Genomic DNA, 19,991 nt, shown 5'->3' with positions numbered 1-19,991 from the left:
AATCAGGCATCTCTCGAAGGAACCTTGGTTCCTTTTATTGGAGAATGGTGTTAGAAACCAAGATCTGGGTGTTTTTCCCTCTTTTTAATTGCTTCAAAAGATAGTTGACCTTCTAAAGCAAAAATCATGGCAATGAATTTTGTGTTTATAGCACATATAAAAATAAAATACATGACAGCAAATGACAGAGCAGGGAATTAGAAATACACTGCTATAGGTCCTTGCTCTACACATGACATGTTATATATTTGAAGGTGAACTCTAAAACTGAAGATCTATCTTGTAAACCCTAGTACAACTACAGAAAAAAATTAAAAAGAGGTATAACTAATTAGTCACTAGAGGAGATAAAATGGAACTATAAAATATACTCCAGTAGCCCAAGAAGTGGGAGAAAAAGAGAAAAATAAAGAACAGATGAAACAAAATAAAACAGAACAGATCGCACAAATGAAATATAACTAGCAAGATTATAGATTTTAATCCAAAATACAAGTAAATATGGTCATAAAATGTTATAACAAAATGTCATATTGGTTTAAAAAGGGAGATCATAGTATTGACTGTAAGAACCCCACTTTAAAGACATAGGTAGAAGGATGGAGAAAAATACACCATGTAAACATTAACCAAAAGAAAGCTGGTGTAGCCATTTTAATTTTGGACAATGTAGACTTAACAGTAAGGAATATCATCAGGGTAAAGAAGAATTACGTAGTCCATTTTTCAAGAAATAAGCATCTTCAATATGTATGCACCTAACAGCAGACCTTCAAAATACATAAAGTAAAAACTGATAGAACTAAAGGTAGAATAGAAAAATCCACAGTTGTAACTGGAACCTTCCGCACTCTTCACTCAGTAATTGGTAGAGCATATAGCTGGAAAAATCAGTTAAGGGTCTAAATGACCTGAGCAATATGCAACCAACCTGACCTAAGAGATGTTTACAGAGCACTTCACTCCACAGCAGCAGAACACACATTTTTCATAAGAGCACTTGGAACACTCATCAAGGTAGACCATATCCTGTGCTTTACAAACCTCAGCAAATGAAGTCAGTAACAGAAAGGCATATATAGGAAGTTAAATAACATACTTTTAAATTATTCATGGGTCAAAGAGGAAATATCAAGGGAAAATTTGAAATTTATATAAAATACCAGGATTTGTGGGGCCAGAGTAGTGTTGGGAGAGGAAGTTCATAGCCTTGAGCATTTATGTTAGAAGAGGAAGGTCCCAAATCAGTAAGCTTTTACTTTAAGAAACTGGAGAAAAAAGAGCAAACTTAATCCAAAGCAACCAGAAGAAGAGAAAAAAAGAGCAGAATTAATGAAATTTGACAGTAGAGAGAAGCAGTGTATTATAGATGAGTGACATGATGATTCTGAAGGGGATGAGGAAGAAAGGAGCTGGTCTAAATAACGTGGAAACTTTTGACTGGATACTGTAAGAATAGAGATAAAAAATGTATGAAATCACTCAAGATGGTAAATTTGTTACACAGACCCTTAAACAAGTGAATGCGATACATTGTGGATAAAGAAAGCCACGTTTCTTGTTATTGGAGACAAAAGTTACAAATAAGCAACGTGGGTGGTTTGGGGAAGGCTAGAATGAACCCTGTTTTTCTGGAGATATTTGGAGGTTTCAGTATGAACTTACTTTTTTTTTAAACATATGGGCAGATATAGATGTGTGTACACATGAATTAGTATACATCTTATATTCCCTAGCTCTGCCTGCTGAGAAGTTCTTAAAACAATGACACTGGTAACTGAATTTACCTAGGACTCAGATCTTAGTTTCTAAACACTGTTCTCCAATAAAAGGACTCAGGATTCTTTGGAGAAGTGATTGAGTGTAGAGCTGGGGTGAGGAAGACACATGACAAGCCAGAGGTACTAGGGGATAAGGAAGTGCATGTCAAAAGTCATGAGAATTGAGCATCTTTTCATGTGCCTGTTTGCCATCTGGGTATTGTCTTTGGAGAGATGTCTGTTTAGGTCTTCTGCCCATTTTTTGATTGGGTTGCTTTTTTTGATATTAAGCTGTATGAGCTGTTTGTATATTTTGGAAATTAATCCCTCATCATTCACATCATTTGCAAATATTTTCTCCCATTCTGTAGGTTGTCTTGTATTTTGCTGCTAGTATCCTTAGCTGTGCAAAAGCTTTTAAGTTTAATTAGGTCCCATTTGTTTGTTCTTGTTTTCTTTTTCCTATTACTCTAGAAGCTGGTTTGACATAAATTTATGCCAGAGTGTTCTGCCTATGTTTTCCTCTAGGAATTTTACAGTATCCAGTCTTATATTTAGGTCTTTAATCTATTTTTAGTCCCCTATTTTTGTATATGGTGTTAGAGAAGGTTCTAATTTCATTCTTCTACATGTAGCTGTGCAGTTTTTCCAGCATCGCTTATTGAAGAGACTGTCTTTTCTCCACTGTATATTCTTGTGTCCTTTGTCGTAGATTATTTGACCATAAGTGCATGGGTTTATTTCTGGACTTTCTATCCTGTTCCATTGATCTGTTTGTCTGGTTTTGTGCCAGTACCATACTGTTTTGATTACTGTAGTATAGTCTGAAGTCAGGGAGCATCATTCCCCCAGCTCCGTTCTTCTTTCTCAAGATTGTTTTGGCTATTCAGGGTCTTTTTTGTTTCCATACAAATTTTAGCATTTTTTTGTTACAGTTCTGTGACAAATTTCATCAGTAATTTGATAGGGATTGAATTGAATCTCTATATTGCCTTGGGTAATATGGGCATTTTAACAATATTGATTCTTCCAATCCAGGAACACAGTATCTGTCTTTCCATCTGTTTGTGTCGTCTTTAGCTTCTTTCATCAGTGTCTTACAGTTTTCAGAGTACAGGTCCTTTGCTTCCTTAGGTAGGTTTATTCCTAGGTATTTTATTCTTTTTGATGTGATGGTAAATGGGGTGGTTTCCTTAATTTCTTTTTCTGATATTTTGTTGTTAGTGTGTAGAAATACAAATGATTTCTGTCTATTAATTTTGTATTCTGCAACTTTACTGAATTCATTGATGATCTCTAGTAGTTTTCTGGTAGCATATTTAGGATTTTCTGTGTATAGTATCATGTCATTTGCAGTGACAGTTTTACTTCTTTTCCAATTTGGACTCTTTTTATTTCTTTTTCTTCTCTGATTGCTGTGGCTAAGACTTCCCAGTGGCTCTGTTGAATGAAAGTGGCAAGAGTGGGCATCCTTGTCTTGTTCCTGATCTTAGAGGAAATGCTTTCAGCTTTTCATCATTGAATATGATGTTAGCTATGGGCTTGTCATATATGGCCTGATTTCTCTAGTTATGAGAGAAATGTAAACCAGAACTACAATGAGGTATCACCTCACATCAGTCAGAATGGCCATCCTTCAAGTCTACAAATAATAAATGCTGGAGAGGGTATGGAGTAAAGGGAATCGTCCTACACATTCACTGGTGTGAATGTAAATTGGTACAGCCACTGTGGATGTTCCTTAAAAAACTAAAAATAGACTTACCATATGATCCAGCAATCTCACTCTTGGGCATATATCATATATCATGTTATAGTTATAATTCAAAAAGATACCTGTACCTCAGTGTTCACAGCAGCACTGTTAACCTAAATGTCCACTGACAGATGACTGGATAAAGATGTAGTATATATATACAATGGAATATTACTCAGTCATAAAGAAAGAATGAAATAAATGACATTTGCAGAAACATGGATGGACCCAGAGATAATCATATTAAGTGAAGTAAGTCAGAGAAAGACCAATATCATATGATATCACTTATATGTGGGATCTAAAAAAAAAGAATGATACAAATTCTATTTACAAACCAAAAAGAGACTCATGGACATAGAAAACAAACTGTGGTTACCAGGGGGAAAGGGAGGGTAGGGATAAATTAGGAGTTTGGGATTAACAGATATACATTATTATATATAAATAGATAAACAACAAGGACCTACTGTATAGTACAGAAAACCATATTCAGTTTCTTGTAATGAGCCATAATGGAAAAGAAACCAAAAATATGTAGATGTATAACTGAATTTCTTTGCTCTACACCTGAAACTAACATTGTAAATTGACTACCCTTCAATAAAAAATAAGAATAAAGAAAAAGGCACAGGAACCAGCCTTACAGAAGAGTCCCCAGTGACCAAAACTGGAATAATTTAAGCAACTGAAAAAATAACAACATTATTGGATTATAAGCCAAAGAATAAAAAATACTGAGACTGTTACTAAGAAAATGATTGAATAAATAAAGGGAAGAAGGGACAACTCTTCCTGAGAGAAGAAAGAATGAGAGAAATAGCAAATCACCATTATAACATCACAGTACAGACCTTGCAGGAAGGGCCAATGGATGAATGCTAAAATTAGTGAAAATATAAGGAGAAAGAGGATATTTGATAAGCCTCAGGATGTCTCTCCCCAAATAATCATTGATTACCAAAGGGAAAATAGTGATTTTACAGTGGAGAATCCTGGAAGACACTACCTTAACCAGAAGATCAAGGTTAACATCACTGGTAATGGGATGACATGTGTCTTCTGATAGGATGTGCTAAGAGGGTCCCATCACCTCTGTTCTGTTCTTACAAAAATCCATGCTGTCTGTCTTAAGTATGAGAAAATATCAGACAGACCCAAACTGAAGGATGATCTACAAGATACCCGACCAGTACTCTTCCAGAGTTGTCAGCGTCATGAGGAACAAGGAGAGACTGAGGGAACTGGGGCAGATCGGTGGAGTCTGAGGAGATTTGACAACTAAAGGCATGTGAGATGCAGGGTCGGATCCTGGACCAGAAGATGGACATTCGTGAGATTGAGGAAACCCAAGTAAATCTGTACTTTAGTTACTCCTCCACCACTTTTGTTGTTTGCCAACTGTGTCATGTGTCTTCAGGGTGTTGACAGCGGGGGGTCTGGGTGAGAAGTGTGATGGTGTGCTCTCTGTGCAAGTCCTCTCTTCTAAGTCCAAAATTATTTCAGAATTCAGAGTTAAAAATACATAATGTACATTTATATAACAAAGATATGTAAGCCCCCAAAAAGGAGCTGAGAAACAGTGGCATTTAAGATAGTGATTTGGTTCACCTTCCAGAAACTGGATGTGGACTACCTGCCACTGTCTTTCAGAAATAAAAACTACAGAAAGCTTCATTTAAGGCACAGGAAGATGTTTATAAGAATCCCTAATAAACTGCAAAATTTAAGGACAAGCTACAGGTAGACATTAAGCAACTTGTCAATTATCTGGGTCTTTTTTAAGAGATTATGAAGCATCTCCATAGAATTCTTAAAATTTGCCGCATAAACTATTTACACCCTTATCCCTGTAGGTTAAAGTGAAAACTGTACACACACACACACACACACCCATAGTATTTTCATGTGTGTCTTACAGTTGGAGATGTGTAAAGATACCTATAACAAAACGGTTGAAGAGCATTTTGCCCACATTTGAAATAGTAGTTGTAGGCCAAGCAGTTATTTTGCAGAGTAAATAATGACACCTCCCTCCTGTTTTACACCACGGTCTGTAGATAAACCTGCTTCCAGCTTGGGGCTTCATGTACAGTGATTTATCTGTGACATCTTTCACAGATTGACAAAGAAGCTTGACTTATTCAAGTAAAATAAGAAAAACTAGTAGATTATTCCCAACATATTAACATTTTCTAGATGTGTAGGGAAAAAGAGCAGATGTTTCATTCATCTCTTTCCTGTGTATGATTTATCGATTCCATTTCTCCCCAGTCTCATTTTCTTCATATATGTGGTCTTCCCCATTGAAATTATTCAAAAACTGTATTTACAAATGATAAACAGATAAATTTGTATTATATAAAACTGTTATACACAGTAACAAATATTTGAGTTCTTGTTGTTTCATAACACTGTGCTAACTACTGTGAGAAACAAGAAAACAGTCACTTCTGCCCACCACGGAGCACAGAATCTAGCATGGCTTTGTGTAGGTGAGGCCAGCATTAGAACAGACCAAGCTGGGGAAGAGGTGTCTTTAAATCCTGGCCGTAGAGAATTTAATAGAACCTTTCCAATCTTTTGAAGTCAGCTAAAGGTACAGAGACGATAAATAATTTGTATTCATACTCATTGCATATATAATCATCTCTTTAGACTTCCAAACAACTGCTAGTGTCCAGATAACATGTTTTCTAAAGAAATATTTTATTTTCAAGTACCAACAGCCTTAGTAACTCTCTTATCCCTCTTATGTGCTGAGTGCAGTCGGAGGAAGAGGAATTGGAGTTGGTGAGTGTGGGTTCTGCTTGAAGGGAGTTGTAAAAGGTGTAGAAAGTACTAATTCTCTTCAGTGTTTCTAACTAATGTTCCCTTTGTGACACAGATTTTTTTTCTTGTATTAAATACTGTCCAAACACTTTGAATAGTTAAACCAACCTATTGTACTGCAGAGTCTGGTTTTTCTATTTATAAATGTATATCTTGACCCATTTTATTTGTTGGAGGGAACATTGGGATAGAGCCTTTAAAAACAATAGCTGTGTATGCTCACCAGGCACTTGTTAAAGAATTTTTTTTAAGGAAAGATATAAAATACCTTATATAGTTCCCCAAATTATTAACGTATTTTTAGAAAATGACTTCACTCTCAGTTCCTCAGATTGTAACACACTGTCTTGTGTTGTTTCTCTTTCTTTCAAAAAGATTACATCATTTTTGGTGAGGTCACCTTTCTCACAGAGTTATTATTTCATCCTGTATGAGATGATCTGAACCACAAGGGGTTTCCCTGTTTATTAAAACAAATGTCTTTAACTGAACATACACGAACTCCTTTTCTAGTAGAAGATATTCTTTTCTTAAAAGTAGCTATTACCTCTTTTTCTGTAACAAATGATTTCTATTAGCTTTTCTTCTAGAAAATAAATTTGACTAAAAATAACTTTCAGTTAGTTTATTTCTTTGGGAACTAAAACCCAAACTTAACTGATTTTATGAATTCAGAGTAGCTGCTAATTAGGTAACTTTAAGGGGAATAAAAACTTGAAAATGTTTAGTTTTTAGCACGGACAAGGGCTCAGACTGCATGGAAGCATGGGGGAAAGGCATCTGCTGGTTTTGTGTACACTGTGTCATCACAGATGCATGCATGCTGGTGTGTTTTACACAGTTTGTTTCTTTTCAAATAAGGTTGCCTGTGCTCTTTCCTTAAAATGAGAGATTGTTCTTTTAACTTCGTGATCGCTCTCACAGTTTTAGATGTGGTTTCATATTGGTTAACTGAAATAGCCCAGTCAGCTGTTACTGTGATGGGGTATATCAGATTTTGACTGTCTTTTGGGGAAATACATTACTTGATACAGTAATGATTAGCAAGCAGAAGTTTATAATTCAAGGTAAAATAATTCATCTTATATTAAATCTCAGACACCCTTAAGAAGTCATCACGACTGCTTACTTGTGAATTGTCTGGCAATATGTTGCCCTCTAGTGGTTCTGGAAATCACTTACTCTTACGTAAACTCAGTGCCATTGAGATTAGAAGCTTTGGTGGGTAGAACCACTGTGTTGTAGCCTCACTGATAGGCATGCGCGTGCACACACACACACCCATCTTGAGGTCATGCCAGGAGACTGCCATGGAGATGAAGCTGTGGTGTGAGCAGAGCCAGGCCAAACCATGTCACATTGTTCTTCACCGAGCGTTTGACTCTTGAGTCCCAGGGACCAAATCTGTGAGAACAGATGAAGTCCAAAGTAGATCTCTGTCTCAGAGATTTATACAAATTTTTAACTTGATGCTGAGATGAAAATGTATTCCTAGTTGTTATGTGTTGACTTTCCACATGCCTGAAAGTATACCCTCAATCACAGAATCTCAAAGATAAATTTCTAAGTATTTGAAGACTATAAAACCTAGAAATAGTAAAAATAAATATTTGTAATTGAGAAACAAATACATAACCAAAGCTGTAAACAGTCATTCATACTAACACTTCATTCACTCTAAAACTTGATCAGTTTAAAATGCAGAGCTTTGTCTCTGAACCAGACTACAATCAGAAACACAATCTGTTAGACTTCAGAAAGTTGTTGAAATTGGCTTGAACTCTAAAACCATGGATGGCTCTGACCCAAAGTAAGGACAGGTGCCCAAAAGCCTGCCCTAAAGGCGCTCTCAGAGCGAGGCTGCAGAGATTCCTTTAGCAGCCTTGCAATTCTAAAACAGCTTTACTTCATGACAGCTCCAGGGAAACAGCTGTGAATCAGAAGGGATAAACAGATTTAGCCTTTAAAAAGAAAAACAAAAACAGTTTTATGTAGAAATCTTGGGCCATAGGGTTTCTTGGGACAATAAGGGGACTATCTTCTGTTTGTGTGGTATTTCTGTTACCAAAGCATCTCCCAGCCGTCACCTCACTAGATTCTCAGGGAAGTTCTACAAGGCAGACAGCACGACGAGGAGGTTTGGGGTGGTGAGATGGTTTTCCCAGTGCTTAGAAAGTAGTGAATCTGGTGGGCGGGGGGCGAGAAACGAGGCAGTATAACGAATGCTGAGTGGTCTTTCTAACATCCTCTAACTTAAATTTGGATAGAAAATACAAACTAAAAAGAAGTAAACTGAGATCTGGATCCTTTTCAGATGATCTGTGTCCTTCATCTGATTACCCTTTGAATGGTGATAGACGAAACGGAATCATGTTCTGACTCTCCTCAAGGACACTGAGTTATGTACTTCTGTTGCTATGGCTGAGCCCCCCAAGCGACAGTTATCAGGCCGTAACTTCTTTATTTAGAAAAAGTTACGCTTTGGCCTTCTTGTGTTCCAGCCACACGGAACTTGATGTCCGTTCTGTTCCTCTGATCCTCGGTTTTAGAAAGTGTTCTCTTAAGGCAGGATGGTGAGAACTGCTCTCAATGCCCTGCACATGGAGAATGGTGACTGTCTTAAACTGACTTGCTCATCTGGTGGTTGATTTCTTCCCTTTCCACTGTAGGTAGGATACCATGTAGATGCAGTCAGTCGGCAGGCGTTTAATACTGCTCCATGCATAGCCCTATCAAGGCACTTTATTCGAAAGCTCTCTATTCAAAGCCTCCCCTCTCATAAGAGTCTGGAGACTGTGAAGGGTTACAGATCTGAATCTACTGTTAAAAAATAGGGCAGCTGCTGGACGATGTTGATAACGGGGGAGGCTGTGCACGCATCGGGGCAGGAGTACATGGGAAATCTCTGTACCTTCCCCTCAATGTGGCTGTGAGCCTAAAACTGCTCTTTAAAAAATCTTAACAAAATACATACAAACAGACAAGTACATATATGTGTATTATACATATATGTGTGTGTGTCAGCTGCATGATCACAGGGAGGGAGACAGGAATGCAAGCTGCACTTCAGTAAGCTGCAATTTAAACCATGTTAACATGTAAATGCTGCAGGTAGAAGGGGCCGTGATCCCTGTGCTCTCAGGCTCTCATGCCTTGCTGTCCTCGGGCACTGGAACCCACATGTGTTTCACTGAGGGTAGTCTGGCAGTCTTTGTGGTGGCAGCAAGTTCTCGTCTATGCTAACACATGAGTGATGTCACCCCTAGTGGGAGTTTCTACTTCTAAGGATGTATCTCAGACATCAGTAAACTCTTACGAAAAAGACTCTAGGTGAAAATGAATAATTAATGTTAAAATATGTCCCTTAAAATGAAGTATTTAGTTATTCCCTTTAGTATTTTTCAGGTTTTCACATCATCATTGCTTCATGAAATAATGACATTCACATCATAAAACTGTGAAAAATGTCACTTTTAAATTGAATGTTATTTTTAAAATGTGCAGTCTGCACATAAATGCTCGCAGGATAACACTTTGACTTTCTCCTCTCTCACAGAACACCCAGAGGATAAGCAGTTCTCAAGCCGCCCAGCCCCTCGCTACCCCGGTGGTGTCTGTGACGACCCCGAGCCTGCCTCCACAGGGCCTGGTCTACTCGGCCATGCCCACCACCTACAACACCGGTGAGCCTGCCCTGCTGCCTCTCGTGGGTTTTCTTTCTTTGTTTTGTGCTCAACATGTGCTTTCCTGATTTTTTTTGAAGTATATTTATTGAAATAAATTATCTTCAGTTTCTTAGCTTCACACTGGAACACATACTAGCCTTGAAAAAACTACAAAATACATATTGTAGAAAGATTTGCCAGTGTGAACTTTTACTTACCCCTGACAAAGAAACAAGTAGCTGTTATCAAAAGTATAGCCTGGGGCAAACCAAGCAGGGTACTAGCCCATTGCTCAGTGTTTTCTATGTAGTTCTCATGACATAGTATCTCGCCCTTCCAGGCTTTTGAAATAAGATGTCTTGCTCTTTATGCTGTGTTAACCTACTTGTGGGGAGTCTGAATCCCTTTGGACTCAGGAATTGAGGAGGCAGCAGGTCGTGTTCTCCCGTGCAACCTGTCGGCTTCTGTGGATCGTGTGTGAGGGGGAGGACCAGGAGCCTGCTTGTTTCTTCTCAGAGCCAGGCACTCCTCACCCTGAGAGCAGCTTTCATATTTTCTCTTTCATGTTTATTTAGACATTTCATCCCCTGATACTCTAATTGGGGGTATAGCAGGCAAGCTGAAGAGTGCTACAGTGGTTGGAAGGGTGCTGTAAGCCACGTGGGCTTGTGGAGAACCCGGTCTGTGCAGGTTTGGTTTAGAGTTGTCATTCTCAGAGACGACAGAAGACATGTGGTTTCGCTTACTCACCAGCTGAGCCACACACCTGAGGCTTCAAAAGAAGAAGGAAAGAGGGAAATAGTTAAAATTATCTTGCCAGCTGTTCAGACTGCAGTGCAGGGAATTTATTCTTTTGTGACTCTTACAAGCAGTCTGTGATAAAGATCATCTGGTTTTAGACTTTAGGGTAGATGCTGTAGCACAGTGCTTTCAGACTCCTCTGGAGCTCCCTGAGAGGTGCGGAGCCGTCAGTAAGTTTGATTGCTGCTTTAATTTCAAGTTGTTCTCTTAAAGCAGAAACAACCTTTAAAGGTTTTGTTGGAAAAGAAAGCCTTGTAGGAAATGTTCACTACCTTTTCCAACAATCAATACGAAGAAAAATCCGAATCCATCAACTAAATCTAGAATAAAGCCAGAGATTATGCATTCATAGAAGTTCTGTTTCATTGTCCTGATCACGGGCTATATGAGCAGTGCTGTTCTGGAGACATACCTTTTCTCCCAAGTTTATCCTAGAAGAGGATTCTGGACATACCTAAGTTGGTAACTGCGGACAGGAAGCCCTGAGTTGTTGAGGTTAGAGAAGGTGGGGAAAGGGGGAAATCTGTGAGCTGGAGTGGTCGGGGGTACTGGCTGAGAAGACGGGGCTTGAGCTGGGGATCAGTGTTAGATTACCGTTTACTGTCATTTCATGACAGCTTTTTCAGTCTGGTACTTAAAGAGTTCCACTGTACTTGTTTTTAGAAGTGCCATTGGATTAGAAGGAATTTGTTTCATTAAAGTGCAGAAGGAATTACCAAAACATAAAAATGGAGTCAGATTCTCTTGAAACTGCCCATCGCTCAGCCTGTCTCATTCCTTCTTCACCTGCTTAGAGCACCTGTTCTGTTTAATGTTACACCTTATCTTTAACGTATTTATCTATTTGCCTTTTTAAAACATGTCCATGTTTTATCTTTCATTAGGATATAGCTACCTTCCTGTACAAATTTAGAGTCAAACACAAACCAGTCAGTAAAGGGATGAATAAATGAGCAGCATTTCAAAAGTACAGTAGTTCTGTGTGGAGGAATCATCGCTAAGATCACTCCCAGCTTCTCTGAGACTTATTCATGGATCCATTCAACACGTACTTGTTAAACACATGCTGTGTGGCAGTCACTGTGCCAGGCACTGGAAATACAGGAGTGCATGGTTCACAGTGGAATGTAGGGTCTGTCAGGGGAGAAAGACACAAGACAAATAGCTCTAGGAATAATTTATTACTGTCATGTTAAGGGCTACATTTAAGCTTCCACCTGAAGGAACACACGTGACCCAGCCAGGCAGAGTAGGGATTGCCCCAGGAAGAGGGAGTACTGTGTACAGTAGGAGCATGGCTAGAGGGACAGGGATGGTTACAGAGGTGAAACTAGAGTAAGTAGGGAGGCACTGGCCTTGTTGAGGATTTTAGACATGACCTTGAGAACACTGGGAAGCTGTAGAAAGATTTTAAGCAGAGTGGTGTCACGACCATATTTGTTTTGTTAAGATCACTTTGGCTGCAGTGTGCATAGGGGCAAAATTGAGTGCAAAGATACCACACAAGAGCCTACTGTGATGGTCCCGGTAATGAGTGCTGAGGGCTTGAACTAGGGTGGTGGCAGAAGAGATGGTGAACCTTGGGCAGGCTTGAGAGACAGTGGGTAGAATTGACCAGACATGGTGGTTGATGCTGGAAGAAAGGGAAGTGTCAAGGGTAACATCCACAGGTTTCTGGCAAGAACAGTTGGGTGATAGTTGGTGCTATTCACTAAAGCAGGTTTTGGAGGAAAAGGTGAGTCCCATTGGAGTCATGTCACATTTGAGATGTTTGGAGAGACATCCACATAGACATATCAAGTAGGTCTTTGGAAGGAGAGGTCAGGAGAGAGTTGCGGTCTGGAGGAGGCACTGTGGAAGGCCATCAATCGGTGTGATGGGCTCCCCTGCCTCAGCTTCCGTGGGGACAGCGGAGGCAGTCTTAGAGAACACTGAATGGGAAAGGGTGCAGAGTCAGGACAGTCTCCCTGAGCACCAGTTCTTCTCTTTCAACTCAGTTTCTTTTTTTAAAACGCTAATTCACTTGGATGACTAGTTTCTCTTGAGACATGAAAAAGAAGTTAAAAGTAGAAGAGTTTTTGCCACCTTTCTTTAGAACTAAATAGAAAAGACAAGTGTTAATGATGAACTGAAATAACTCTACGTGTGAATGATAACTGATGTCCCAAGTCCTGGTCAGAGTGATTATGACTCAAGCATTCATGTAAAATGAGCTATATTATACTCTTGTGACCGTTTTTTCGTGAACTTGAGATCATTTGGTATGCATTCTGGGATCTTCGACAGTTCCTGTGGTTTGAACAAATGCAATTAGAATTGTGTAATGGTGCACACACTGTCCGTGTCACTAAGGTTGGTCCCACTGAGAAGGTGGTGCTGTGTCCCTCCTGTTCCCCCTGTACTTCAGGAGTGTCAGACCTGCTGATCTGGATGTAGGCAGGGTGGGCTGGCCTGTTTCTCTTTGTTCAGTAGGTTAGCAGTGGGCATATTTATTTAAAAGAACGATTGTAGAGGGCCATCCATTTTATTATTTCTATTTACAAGTCTGGAAAAAGTGTCTCAACTTTTGTGAAATAATAAACTATTATGAACACTTAGTATAAAATGGAAACATTTTATTGAAATAGACAACTGAATATAGCTAGGTCCTGTTAACCTCCCAAAAGATAAATTTGGTTGGGGGGTGGTTAAGCATGTTGTTTTACATCATGGTGTACCTGGCTTCTCTGAACCTAAGAAAACTTTTGAAGCAACTATTTGAAAAAACAGTTTTGCGTGGTCCTTTTGTTACACACCTGAGCAGTATCTCCTTCTTCTTTAGATTACTCGCTGACTAGTGCAGACCTGTCAGCCCTGCAGGGCTTCAACTCCCCAGGAATGCTGTCACTGGGGCAGGTGTCAGCCTGGCAGCAGCACCATTTAGGACAGGCAGCCCTCAGCTCTCTCGTGTGAGTAACTAAAATTTTCTCCAAATCTCTACTCCTAGTCCGTGCACTCTCTTTCTTTCAGTCTATTGCCGTGTTGACTTTCATATGAATATCCCACAGTGATTCTTTTTCAGATAGCACAAGTGTTTGGAAAAAATGTTTTCTTTACCTGGCTCTAGATAGCTTGGATACTGAGCAGACCAGGTAGGCATTCCTTGCTGGGCTTCAGGGAGCACGGCAAGGCTTCTGTTGCGTGGGCATTCTGAGACAGAGACTCAGCCAGTGTCTGAGGGGTTGCCAAGGCACAGGTGTCACCCAAGTGCACCCCCTCTACCCACTGACCAGTGGTTAAGCTGCCTGCCTACCACCCTTCTTTTTCTGCTTTGAATATCACCAGTAGACAAAACAAGAAAATGAGCTGTCCTTTGCTTTCTTCCTGAATCGTAGGGGAGGAATGTTAGGGGTTGGGTATCTTATGTATGAATCAGGCTACGTGGGACTCATGTGGTCTTCCCAGGCCACTGCACACACTGTACCTCACCAAGAAGGGCTCACAATAGAGAATGTTTGTTCTGGGCGGTGTGTGGGGATATAACTGAAAAGGGTGTACAGTGGTGCCCAGCTGGGACGAGACGTCACTAGCAGGAAGGGGAAGGAACGGTGCCTTTGTAGAACTAGGATGGTAGGCACATGCAGCAGGTGGAGGAGAGAGTCCCAGAAGCGGGGACAGCATAGCCGGCCCAGCTGGCCTCCATGAGGGCTGGCTGCCTCACCCCTGCTCAGGACGCCAGGGACATATGTCCTCCTGGCCTCCTCCCTTAAGAGTCCCCAGAGAGCCCCCCTGCATTCTGAAGTAACTCTGCAGTGCACCCTGCTGTCACTAGTCTTCTTGGGGATTATGTCATGGAAAAAGGTACAGGTACCTAAGGGAAATTTCTTTGCCTACACAGGTATTTGGCCCTCGGGCCTGTGCAGAGCATCCTAAATGGACACACAGAACAGCCCTGCAAAAGCAAGTGGAAATGGCTTGTGCCCAGAAGGGGAAAGAGCCTGTATGCACCTCCTGTGTACTGCCCTGAGCAAGTCAGTCTTCCTGAGACTCTTTCCTCATCTGAGCAGGTTACTTCAGTCAGTAACTTTCTGGCATTGCTCTAAATCAGAATATTACAGAATTTTAATTTGAGAATTGAATAACATTCTATTTTCTAATAATCTCAAATAATGTCAATATAAGTAAGTATCTGTTGATAATAATTACACCTGTCCAAGCACCCATCCCCTTGACTCATACTAACAGATACATTTTTTAAGTGTTTTAACTTTGGATTATTTTCTATAATACTCTGATTTAGAGTAATACCAGAAAAGTTACTGACTGAGGGAGCAAGTTACTTAGTCTTTGTGAGACCTCTCCGTGTCTGGAGAATAGGGTGACTGCCTGCCTTCTTAGAGCTGCTGTGAGAATAGGTGAGATGTTGTGCCCATCACGGGGCCCCAGCAAAGAAACGAGGCAGGAGGGCAGGCACAGCTCAGGCTGCCATGTTGTTCCCCCTCCGTTTTGGTCCGTGCACAGCGTTTGTCACTGGCACCATTTTGGTATCTTCAGCTACAAAAGTATGAAGGTTGTGGGTAGTAGAACCAGACATTAAAAGTCTCAACTGTATTGTTTTTATCCCCTGTTGGGGAGATGTGATTTCTTTCTGTGCCAGGCGCTGCAGGAAACACCAAAACCAGTCTTGGGGATTCTGACAGTATTCAGTCAGGTAATAATAGTTCATTGATGCAGATGTACTCTCAAACTCTCTAACATCTTTTTTTTTTCCTTCAGTGCTGGAGGGCAGTTATCTCAGGGTTCGAATTTATCCATTAATACCAACCAAAACATCAACATTAAGTCAGAACCAATTTCACCTCCCCGGGATCGAATGACCCCGTCAGGCTTCCAGCAGCAGCAGCAGCAGCCGCCGCCACCCCAGCCACCCCAGCCACCCCAGCCGCCCCAGCCGCCCCAGCAGCCCCAGCCGCAGCCCCAGCCCCAGCCGCAGCCCCGGCAGGAGGTGGGCCGCTCCCCTGTGGACAGTCTGAGCAGCTCGAGCAGCTCCTATGATGGCAGTGACCGGGAGGATCCACGGGGAGACTTCCACTCCCCGATTGTGCTTGGCCGACCCCCAAACACTGAGGACAGAGAAAGCCCTTCCGTAAAGCGGATGAGGATGGACGCGTGGGTGACCTAAGGCTTCCAGGCTGGTGTTTCACTTTGTGTTACTGCAGTGAACTGCCCTACATATCTAAATTGGTAAATAAGGACATGCGTTAAGTATATTTATATGTACATACATACATATATATCCCTTTACATATATATGTATGTGGGTGTGAGTGTGTGTATGTGTGGGTGTGTGTTGCATACACAGAATCAGGCACTTACCTGCAAATTCCGTGTAGATCTGCAGATGTGCGCCCCATGGCAAACAGAGTACCCAGTAGGCAGAGTCTAGTCTGGCACTTCCTTGGACTACTTGTTTCATAAGATAACCAGTTTTTGCAGAGAACTGTGTACCCATATATATAATTCTCCCACACTAGCTTGCAGAAACCTAGAGGGCCCCCTACTTGTTTTATTTAACTGTGCGGTGACTGTAGTTACTTAAGAAAAATGCTTTGTAGAACAGAGCAGTAGAAAAGCAGGAACCAAGAAAGCAATACTGTACATAAAATGTCATTTATATTAATTACCCAACCTGGCATGGGTCTCTATTGCAAAGAGGTGCATGGGAAAGGGCTGTTGATATTAAAAACAAAAAACACACACAAAAAAGAAAATAAAAAAGCCCCACACATAACTGTTTTGCACGTGCAAAAATGTATTGGGTCAAAGAAGTGATCTTTAGCTAATAAAAAAGAGAGAGACTAGAAAACACGCATGAGATATTCAGAAAATACTAGCCTAGAAATAGAGAACATTAACAAGAAGTTAATATATTAAGTTATAATTGGAAGATGTCAGAAGTTTCTTTTTACATTCATATCTTAAAAATTAAAGAAACTGATTTTAGCTCATGTATATTTTATATGAAAGAAAACACCCTTATGAATTGATGACTATATATAAAATTATATTCACTACTTTTGAACACATTCTGCTATGAATTATTTATATAAGCCAAAGCTATATGTTGTAACTTTTTTTTTTTAGAGAATAGCTTTATCTTGTTTTAACTTTTTAGTTTTATTTTAAGAGGGGAAAAAAAACAAAAATACCTTGCAAGCAGAACCTTGGAAAAAAAAAGCCATGAACACTTATTATTCTATATGTAAATTAAAAGTTGAGCCAAACTCTTTGTGTACATAGCATCTTAAATATATTATCACCTTTGATGTAAGTACCTATGTATTGTATGGTCACCAGATGAAAAAGTATATTTTTGTGGATTGCCGCCAATTTGGGGGGAAAAGGCTAGATCCTTATTAAGTAGAGTATTCACTGTTTAATATTTACTATTTTGTTAAATATACTGTACTTTGGATTTTAATTATTAGCCCAGTCTTTTCAGAGGATTGTATAAAGGGGTTTCTCCCCTCACTGGTGGTGAATGTGTGATGTTACAGTGTAATCTTTGTGCTGTATGGGTTGAGCATCATTATATATTTTATATGTGTATATAAATAGCAAAGTGGCAAAAAAATTGGTGTTAAGTTCATCTGCATAAATGTAAAATGTGTTGTAACAGATTTTATAAGGCACTATTTAAAACTTGCCTTTTGTGAGGAAAAATATAGTAGAAAAGCTGGCCTAACTTAATAATATTAGAGACAATGGCGAAATAGTAGATGAGCACAAAGGTTTTATAAGTGGTAAATGATTAGGGAAAAATATTCTTGGGGGAAGGGATCTTTTTTCCTTGACCCTCTAAAATAGAATGATGCAGCTGGTTACAAGATCCTATGGTTCAGGGCACTCTGCGCGTTGAGGTGACACTTCGGTGTGGGAAGGATCCTCTCATGGTGCAGATCTTGGCACGACTCTTGCCATTCTAGTGAAATCATGCCGCCCTCAACTTCGACGTTGACCAAGGCCTTACTCTCACGGGAAGAGGATGAAGTGGTGACAGCATGTTCAGCAGTTTCCTGGGCTTGTGCCATGAACAAAATTCAAAGGCCCGTATATCTTTCATCATAGACTTTTAAATAATCCTTTTCCTGAGAAACTCGAAATACCGGTTTAAAATTACTGTTTTATATTTTAAATTTAATATTGAGCAACTACCTACAATTTTTACTTTTGTTTTTTTTCCCCCTAAATTTGCGTTCCTTTTTACATTTTTCTCAGATGCTATTTGTGACAAATCATCAGCCAGACGCCCTGGCTGACACACTGGTAGTAGGCTCAGGCTAAACCTGCGGCGTTCACGGCTGCAAAACGGAATTGTTTTTTAATGACTAAGATTTTGATAGAGGCCAAAAAAGGGAGGGTGAATGCTCTCGCCTTTCATCAGTTTAGACATTTGGCTCATTCAGAAAGGACAAGGTTTTCTTTAAAATGTACTTATGTTACTGAACTATTTACAGGCACAGTTCTTCATCAGGTGACACCTAATTGAAACAAGACAGTTTCCCAACACTGAATTTCCAAGATCGTCCTTACCACTTCGTAAACCATTTATAGCTTTGAGAGTGTTCAGTGCTTCTTTGGTTATTTTTGCATGTTCATGAACTTCTGCTGTACATGGGATAGGAGTTAACACATTCACATTTACTGTCTATTTTCTTGTGTGCCTTATGAGATGGCTTTTCTGACTGTATCTCAATAGTCTTTCTTTCTATGCAGGTTTATAATCAGTACAACTACTGTTTTCTAAAATAATATTACACAAGGCTCGGAGTTTGTATTTCAATTACACTGACCAAGTAACAATGTATTCCGTTTTCAGGAACTAAGTATTTGACTGTTAACCCTTTTCCCACACACCCAGCGTGACTCAGAGCGTATGGACTTCACAGAGACACCCTCGCCCAGACCCCATGTACGAACACATACACGTCTCCTGGTGGAAACCAGCTCAAAGTGGGGAAAACACTAACCATGTTACTTTAGAACCTACTTTTCTTAACCCTTTTAGACTCACGCGTTTTGTATGACACCATCGCAAGACAATTTTATCCCTGCAGATGAAGTATTTTATTACTAAAAGACAAAAGCAAAAAAAGCTTAGAGTAAATTGCACTGGTGAAAGCACAGTTTCCAACAGCTGTGCTTCCTTCACTCCACCTGGTACTGCGTTGAAAGTCACCATCATATGTCCACAGATGGTCCCAAGCAAAACTCCATCTTTTGAGCCCTAATTATGTCCATTGTGTTAGAGACTAAATCAGGGGTTTGTTCTAAAAGAACAATAAATGTTTTACCATTTCCTTTTACTGTAAGGACAACTAATAAAGCATTAACATACTTTCTGTATTAACCATCATGCGCACAAGAAATACATAGTAAATAAGGAACCAGACAACTCCTGGCAGTGGATCATAAGAAGCTAGATAATTAGAATGTGAAAAAGATTTTACAAATGTAAAACTTTTATTTCTCTGTAGAAACTTTTCTTCACTTTGCTGTGCAAGAAGACACTGCTTTGCTATATTTAAAATGGCTTTTTTAAAAGAGATTTATGTATTTGGTAAATGTTTGTAGTCAACAGTTCACACAAGAAGCTGTACACGGTTTGATCATGTAAAACCGTTTGGCGGCACAAGCTGGACTTTGTTGCCATCCTTGAGATGAACCTTTTAAGAAAAATAAGTTAATCTCAATTTTTCCCTGAATGTGTTGTTTTTTTCTTCATTATACAATAAATATTATAGTGAACTTTTTATCAAATGGTTAAGAAAATGTTAGAGGTTGTTGTAAACTATTTGTATCCTGCACTCACTACAGTAAAGACGGACTGGCTTTTCCTGTGTACTCCAGACTCTGTCATGTTTGCCACCAGTCGTCCTTTCCCCTCCCCTTCTCTTCCCTTCCTAGGCCTTTTCTGCCTGCAGGTCCTTTTTACTGACCTGGAGACGTGGTCAAGGCCGCTGTTGCAGCACCCCACCAACCTCCCCTGTACTGGTTCCTGAGGCCTCCCCAGCCTCGGCCAGCCTGGCTGTTGCTGTTACATGTGTTGGTGGGGGCACATTAAACCCATTCAGGTTCTGATAAGGACTTCTTACAGGATATGCTACCAAAGTGCGGGGGGCGGGGCTTTGTTAGAAC

At 40.0% G+C, this 19,991-nt stretch overlaps 1 protein-coding gene across 6 annotated transcripts in view; it reads left to right on the top strand.

The window, feature by feature from the left end:
* Positions 1-19,697, top strand: part of MEF2A (myocyte enhancer factor 2A) — a 121,998-nt gene extending 102,301 nt beyond the window's left edge. For all 6 annotated transcript variants that reach the window (XM_072950702.1, XM_072950698.1, XM_072950697.1 and 3 more), the window contains 3 exons: positions 9,905-10,031; positions 13,636-13,762; positions 15,570-19,697. In XM_072950702.1, coding sequence (XP_072806803.1) covers positions 9,905-10,031; positions 13,636-13,762; positions 15,570-15,975 — 660 coding nt within the window. In that variant the 3' untranslated portion in view covers positions 15,976-19,697. The remainder of the gene's footprint in view (positions 1-9,904; positions 10,032-13,635; positions 13,763-15,569) is intronic.
* The last annotated feature ends 294 nt before the right edge of the window (positions 19,698-19,991 follow it).

Source organism: Vicugna pacos, chromosome 27 (assembly GCF_048564905.1).
Source record: "Vicugna pacos chromosome 27, VicPac4, whole genome shotgun sequence".
Lineage (NCBI taxonomy): Eukaryota > Metazoa > Chordata > Mammalia > Artiodactyla > Camelidae > Vicugna > Vicugna pacos.
Note: the sequence above shows the minus strand (reverse complement) of the source record. Positions and strands in the feature narration are given on the sequence as shown.